Source organism: Uranotaenia lowii, unplaced genomic scaffold (assembly GCF_029784155.1).
Source record: "Uranotaenia lowii strain MFRU-FL unplaced genomic scaffold, ASM2978415v1 HiC_scaffold_573, whole genome shotgun sequence".
Classification (NCBI taxonomy): Eukaryota; Metazoa; Arthropoda; class Insecta; order Diptera; family Culicidae; genus Uranotaenia; species Uranotaenia lowii.
Window position 1 is genome coordinate 1 of NW_026598504.1, and position 7,918 is coordinate 7,918.

At 35.6% G+C, this 7,918-nt stretch overlaps 2 protein-coding genes across 2 annotated transcripts; one reads left to right on the top strand and one right to left on the bottom strand.

Moving 5' to 3' along the window:
* The first annotated feature begins 2,982 nt into the window (after nt 1–2,982).
* LOC129760321 (protein canopy homolog 4) lies at nt 2,983–4,299 on the top strand. Its single transcript, XM_055757961.1, has 2 exons — nt 2,983–3,282; nt 3,635–4,299. Exons 1-2 carry the CDS (start codon nt 3,101–3,103, stop codon nt 4,113–4,115), a joined length of 663 nt encoding a protein of 220 aa, XP_055613936.1. The 5' UTR covers nt 2,983–3,100; the 3' UTR covers nt 4,116–4,299.
* Nucleotides 4,111–5,917, bottom strand: LOC129760320 (histone deacetylase 8-like). The gene is made up of 7 exons (XM_055757960.1): nt 5,679–5,917; nt 5,342–5,531; nt 5,136–5,274; nt 4,967–5,073; nt 4,542–4,907; nt 4,273–4,476; nt 4,111–4,203 (listed from the first exon to the last, which is right to left on the bottom strand). Exons 1-7 carry the CDS (start codon nt 5,757–5,759, stop codon nt 4,160–4,162), a joined length of 1,131 nt encoding a protein of 376 aa, XP_055613935.1. The 5' UTR covers nt 5,760–5,917; the 3' UTR covers nt 4,111–4,159.
* Nucleotides 5,918–7,918: the final 2,001 nt, after the last annotated feature.

Here is a 7,918-nt window from a genome sequence, read left to right on the forward strand (position 1 = left end):
TAGCTGGTACTTAGCAAACGAAATTATATGAAATACAATAACAATTATTTCAGTAAAGTGCGTTTTTTCTTTTATTTATTTGATTCGTTATAGGTAACTCAACGTGACTCAACTACTCAGCGATCGCTGATAATTTTCACAAAAATACTGTTCACCCCGCCTGAAGGTAGGTAGGTTGATAAAATGTGTATTTGTTGCAATCAATGGCACAGTTTAAGAAGACCCCAATGTGTTTTTTAAACACTTCTTTTGAAGGCCTGTGATTAGGACTGTGATTTTTTCAAGGATTGTCATCCGCCATCCCACCAAGATAATCATTAAAAAGAAAATTAGGGATGAATGACTTCAAGAAGTTAAAATCCATCCAAAAAAACATAATAAAAAAATAGGAAGATTACTTTTTTTATAGGATTTGAAACCATTAAGGTCATTCTTCCTCGTCAGGTGGATTACCTATATTGTGGTTGTATTAGATTTGATGGACTCACTATATGAATCACGGAATTACAGTTGAGCGTATTTTAACTCTTCAAGAGCTTTGAGATTTGAGAAAGTAATTAATCAATTCCACATTGTGGTATTGCAACTCTGCGTGGAAATCATTTTATCCTTTTATGGTTAATATATGTGGAATATCTACGTTCAAACGGTTTTAAAAAGAATGAACGACACTCCAATTAAGAAAAACACATATTTTGCTGTTTTTTTGTAATAAAGAATTGGTTTTTTTCTTTTTAATTTTGCACAATAAGGTCACCTCGAAAACATACACGATTTTCAGGTAATCTTCGCAAAAAAAATTATTAGAATGCTGCTGCAAAACCATATAATCATTAATGCGATTTTTCAAATTATAAGTTCAGTTTTACGCTTTAGAAGAGTATATGTATGGTATCCCTACTTTAGATCTATGTGGTTTATCTATAGGTGCGGACAAGACTACCGTTGCACGGGTGTGAGAATCAATTTTTTCCATGTTTTGATTGCTACGTCACAAACGTTCAAGGGCGTCTCGACGATGGAGTCGCCTTGCGACGAAAGTTTTCATACGTGCTCGATGGTATGATCTCGAGCATCGATTGGAAGTTATAATCAGATTGTGCTCAAAGTCAAATCACATCTTCGGTATCCTTCCATGCAATAGCGGTTAGACAATTTTCAAATGATTTTAAAAGAATCTAACACATCTTGTACTGTACGAAATTCGTTCGAAATTCCGAGATACTAGCACTATTCTATAAATCAAACTATTAGATCTTTGAACTGAACCTGAATACAGTATGTGAAATCTTGATATGAGTTTCAAATCTGATATGCAAAACCTGAAATGTGCAATTTTAAACCTGAGCTCTTAATCGAAATGTGATCACGATTTTAGCATAGTTTTTTGGCATCTTACTTTTAATAAATCAACTTTTTTATAAACTCACAATAAAATTAAAATCTTAATTTTTGAAACAAAAGCTTTTTATAAAAAAGATAAAAAAGTTTTTGTTTCAGGAACTGAAAAATACCAATGATGCTGAACGGTATTCCTCTAACTCATCAACAAATTCTGTTCTTCCAGCTTTTTCTATAGGGACTTTTTACCCATCGTTTCCGTTGGTTCGGATTTCAGGAAACGTTTTTCTGGACAAAATTTTGGGAGCAAACGAATTCTTCGGCAGTTGAATCCGTTAAACTACTTCGAGAACCCGAAAAATGAATTTGACAAACTGAAATCTTAACCGCATCGAGACTAATTTTGCATTCCCAACACGACGGCATCTCGAAAATTTAGTAACATTCTATCATGGTAACGTCAAGAACAAACATTCTGGGACGTTGCTACGGTTTCATTGATGCGTTGAATTCTTGCCACCGCGACGGGCGTCGTGTTACGTCACAACCGTTCATAAACAACTGTATGGATACAACGAACTAACACTAAAGTTTTTAGTTGACCCCACCTATAGATAAACCACATAGACTTTAGATAGCTGTTTGCCATAAAATTTATTTCCATAACTCAGATGAACACTATCCAAGTGATGAACCAGATTGTCACACAGCGTCACCTGCACCTCAAAGAGCGGAATTATATTATTTTATCGTTTTGAAGACTCCAACCATATTTTTATCGTGAATAAGCACGCCACCTATCGAAAATTTCTAACCACGAGCAAGCTGCGACTTCCATCCCAAAATATTTATCACGAAAAGAACAGTTCAAAAATACATATAATATTAGTAGGGTTGAATCATTCTTCGGGATGAAAACCCCTCAAAAAATATATAGAAATGAATAAATATTTAAATAATATTAAGTTTTGATGACATTGATTGGTTTCAAAACAGGAGAAGAAAAGTGGTGTTATAGAGTTTCATTCTCTGGCCGAAATAAACTAAAACGAAGAAGAAGAAAAAAAAACAGGAAAAAACATTGATCCAAATTTGAACAATTTTCATCTAAGTTTGCACTTGAGATTCCGTGTTCAAAGTTTTTTGTTTTATCTGTCAAACTTTTTTCGTGAGACGAATATGAAATGTAGAAATTATATTTCACTTTTTTCACTAGGCATTTTATATCAGGAAATGGAAGTTTATCATCATCAGTCCATCGGTTTGTCCCTGGAATAAGTTTTGTGTCTTGCTTGATAGGATAAAATTAACTAAAGTGAACTTTATGCTTTGTTTCAGTTTTATGTTACTTTTTCTTTCCATTTCTGAATCAGGAAACGGAAATGTTACAGCATGCATTTCGAATTTCACATTCTACTCTAATTTGGAAGTTATAGAAGAAAAAAAATTATCTGGTTGAAAATTGTAAAAAAGGTTTTTGGCCAGGGAAGATCGTTATTTCTTAGCTCGGTCTGCACTCTGGCGGAATTATTTGAAAGCTCTTTCCGAACAATGCCATCTTTTGAGATTTTCGTCTTATTTACATTATATCGATTATATATCGATACTTTTGACAGTTGGAGTAACCGGTATTTTGTAAACAAACTTCAATGTTAATTTGTAAAATGAAATACTGATGAATCCTTATCAGTCAACATCTGTTAGTTTAGCTCGTTAGACATATTTCAACAAAAGTGACTGTAACAAAACCAAAGAAACGATGTCTCGGATTAACTTCACAGTCCTGCTGATAGTTACTACCATCGGCGTCATTCAAGCTGGACCGGAAGAAAATGAAGGCGTTAAATATGCTGACCAGTGCGAAGCCTGCAAAATTTTGGCCATCGAGCTTGAGGCGCGTTTGTCGGAAACGGGAAAATCGCATGATGTTCTTGAGCTGGGGTAAGTGGAACGTATCAACACTGATCACAGTATTAATATCATTTTAATTGGATTGATTTCCCTCGTGCTAACAACACGTATGCTTGTTGTCGCGACACGTATCGTTCAATGCAGAGGCATTGAGGATGATCCAATTCTAGGAAATGAGAATGATTACTGTTAAAGTTTTTCAAATAAACAACGCTTCTAGCTTATCTTTGATTTCCGCACATTAACTCTCACTGATTAATGAGACTGCAATTGAAATTACATTGTCAACGAATAAACATTTTTTCTCTTAACTTTCTTTTTTTTTGTCACAATATTGATGTGTTTTTGTAAGAAATTCAACTATAATCAACCTATTTTCTAGGTACTCTCTGGATGATGTAAAGCCTAAGAAAAAAACCGAATATCGGAAAAGTGAGCTCAGGTTGCTGGAGTCAATGGAAAATGTCTGCGAACGAATCCTGGAGTACAATATCCACAAGGAACGCAAGGATAGCACACGTTTTGCGAAGGGTATGTCTCAAACGTTCCAAACCCTGCACGGTCTAGTTGACAAAGGTGTCAAAGTTGATCTCGGCATTCCGATTGAGCTCTGGGACAAACCGTCAGCCGAGATCACTCAAATGAAAACACAATGCGAAACCCTCGTTGAGAGCTATGAGGACGTGATAGAAACGTGGTATTTTAAGAAGCAAAACGACGTAAAATTAATCAAATACTTGTGCGAGGACCGCGTTTTGAAAGGTCGAAATCATCAATGCTTGTACGAGGAATTATCCACTAAGAAAGACGATGGAAAATCGGATGAGACTGAACAAAGCAATAACGAGAAGGAAGAGTTGTGAGGTGGTATTTGCCAAACGTTGTTCACTAGTATCGATGTACCATTTTATTCCTCTACATGTTTAATCCTAACAAATTGTTCCAAATTATCTGTAAATTAAAAAAAAAACTGTCAATTTCAACAGCCACAGACGAACAAATAAAGTCTGCTCAGTTTACCTTCAATTAAACCGACTTTATGTTCAATGTACTGTGTTGTATTCTTATCAATCACATTCCTTGGAGTTACATCTAGCACGAAATCAGGACCGTAATCAAGAAAGAAACTGGACTCATCGGGGATATCTTTCTGTATGGGAGCATCTACAATGGTCGCTGTAAGCTCAGTCCAATATTTGGCTGCATTTACAGGATTATATCCTCCTGAAAACAAACAATAGGTTAACGAAGATCAATCTATGAACTGATTTCCATTTAAAAGTTTGTACCTCCTCCAAGAAATATTTTTGGAATGTTCCATTTCAGCAAAGTTCTAATACAAGATGATAAATCTGATGGAAGCAAATTCGTGCCACCTAAATGATCTCCAGCTATCACATCTGCACCGCATTGAATAATGCAAACATTGGGTTGAAAAGATTCCCAAACTTTTGTAGAAACATTTTCAAAATATTTCGTAAATACTTCACCGCAAATATCTCGTTTGTAGGGTGCGTTTACTGTGTAACCCTTTCCCAAGCCTAAACCGATCTCTGAGATGTTTCCACTGCCCGGGAAGTATCCGGGTTCGTGTAAATGGAATGATAGGGTCATGACGTATTTGCTAAAACTAAATGCAGCTTCCACACCATCACCTGGAATTAGAACACCAACCTTGTTTTCTCATAATTTTATAAGCGTGCTTTTCACTCACCATGATGAACATCCAGGTCAATATACAAGATCTTCTGGAAACGCGTTCGCAGTCGTTGAATGCCTATTACTATATCATTTACGTAGCAAAATCCCGATGCACAATCTCTGTTATTGAAACAATTATTCAAGTTGATAAATTCTGACATTTTATTTAAAAGGTATCTTACCGTTGTGCGTGATGCCAACCGCCATTCCAGTTGATAGCTACCTGTGCTCCAGTTAGAATGGCGTTAACTGCCGCTAATGTGCTTCCTGCTATAGTAGTGACAAAGTCGTAGATGTTTTTCAATAGTGGACAATCAAATGCTGATAGAGATAAACACAAAAAATATTACATCAAACGATTATAAATAATTATAGTTTTTGGATTCACCTAGCCCGAACTCCTGTAGCTCATCCGTCACATCGTCGGTTTCATCTGCGTCGTTATGTTTCTTCAAACAGTCAACATAATCAGAACTGTGAAACAGAAGCAAATCATCGTACGAACACGGATCGGGATCAATCAATTGGCAATGATTCAAAATTCCGTAGGATTCGATCAAATCATCCACCATGTTTTGCTAAAATATATATTTTTAAACGTAGGTTGTTATGTTAAACCAAATGAAAAACCTTCCTTGAAAAAATGTAAACTTTTTTGATTATTTTGGAAATTATAAAATCAATAAGCCGGTATTAACAGTTTTCGAATAAAAAAAAATACCAACCCGATTCTGAATTGTACGAAGTTTAGTTAGTTGTTTCCTAATTCTTTCACTAGAAACGTAAACTACTTTTGTTTGAGCCATTATTACATATATCTAAGTATTAGTATGGCTTTACTCAACTTCAAATGCGATTTTTTTTGTTCAATTGTAAATATAATGTGGGAAACGAAAAAAAAATAACCCACAACTCTCCTAAATCTTCGAGCGTACAAAAAGTTTCTTAACAGCTGACTGGAACTGTCAAATTACCGACGCTATAAGGACGACGTCGAATGGCGTCGTTGCGCCTGTAGCGAGGAGCACTTTGAGTAATTTAAAAAAAATCTGGATGTGGCTACTCCGAGATCAGAAGGTTTTAAATAATGAATAAATAAAAATAATACTTATTTACAATTCCATAAAATTGTAATGAGTATTTTTCCTTTTGATAGTAGACTATTGATTACATTTAGCCTTTTGTAAAGTGTAATAAATAAACCTTACAAAAAAGATTACATTTAGCCAGATAGATTATTCCACGGAATCATTTCTTCAGTCTCTTTGTGCTTGTACCGCAATCGTGTACACATTGCTTGTATTGTTTGGAGCTTGGTAATTAATTCAGTTAATTACATCTAGTAGACATAGCAGAAAATGTTATCAAAATAATAAAATTCAATGTTTTGCCAGCTGACACATATTTCGGACTTTTTTTCAAATTAAAAGTGTTTGAAGTAATCTTTAGGAATAATTCAAATCAAACAAGTAAAGAGAAAAAAAAACAGGAGAAACGCACATGTTTGCAGAAGAACACTAACAAAACGGCAACAAAAAATATACCCTGCCTAACGGGTAAGTCGCATTTTCAAGTTTCCTAATAAGCTCATCAGAACCGGATTTATGAGTATGGGAGAAAATTCGTCGGGTACCTACTTTCGTGTGGTGGCAAGATTCTCGTTTACGAATGAGCCGTTTGATTAAGAGTCCAAGCTTCTAAAACAGTGATTTTAAAAAGGGCCCCTACCGCCGCATGGGGGTGTTAAGAGCCTATAACAAGGGGCTGTTAAAAGGGCCCAGAACAACATTTTTTTTTTTGTATTTTTATACAAATTTGTTCGAAAATACTCCTAGGGGGACGGTGAGCTCTAAAATATCGAAATAGAGTGAAAAAGGTTTGAAAACCACTGTTCTAAAATATTTAGTTAAATTATGTTGACAGCTTTGCGTGGTTTAAATCAGCAATATTTCAGTTTTAAATCAGAATAATTGATTTAAGCTGTTAATAATTTTTGCATATTGTACAGCATAATTCATTACAATTTCAAAAAAGAGTTTGCATTTAAAAAATGCACTCAAAAAGTAATTCATTTTTACAACCTACAACGTGCCATCACGAGATTCCATGGAAACGTGTTTTCAAACGATGTTGCCCATTTTGCCACACAAAGAGCGAGTGCATGAGCAAAATTCGAATTTATTGGCGTTGTTTACGTTTTTCACCTCTCATTCATGCTGGTGTATTTGTTTTTGGTACCAATACAAGACGCTGCTGAGTTGGCCTCATTGGTCGCATATTTGTCTTATATATTCCTTGTGTTATTAAAACGATTAAAATCTACTAGTTCGTTTGGTTAGTGTTCTTCGTTTTGAATCTTAACTATAATTTGACTTTTATTGACTCTCATCGTCATAAAATATGAGACACTTTCGCTTTGTAAACAAAACCACCTTCCACGCACACTGTAGTGAATGAACGAATGAGTTTCCATTTCGATCCAATCGATGCGAAGGTGGGCGATTCGCGATTCGCGACCACCAGACAAGCCAGCAGAAGATAGAGGACACCAGACCAGACCAGTTGTCTTGTCGTCAATTTATCCGAGTACTTTGAGTTGAATCTCGTAAATAGTGCTCCGAGTCTTTATTCTGGTTTTACTCACGAATGTTGTGTTCATCGAATAAAGGTGCTTGGGAAGGTAGGGCTTGATCTGATGAAAATCACGGCGATATGTTACACCAAGTGATGGTCCTTCGACGACTGTATTTGGGGAAAAGGCGATAGAAGTTTGTGTTTTTCCTGAAGCAAAATCATAATTCGACCTTGTGCTTGACGGCTAAATATAGCTGAAAAAAATAAAGGGGGAATGCCTGTACAGCATCAGCTGAGACGAGTCGCGTGAAGCGTTTCGATTTGCGTGTGTTTCTTCGTTTACAAAAAACGTGCGGGAAAGACGGAGAAAAATATGCAAATCTTGACCTAG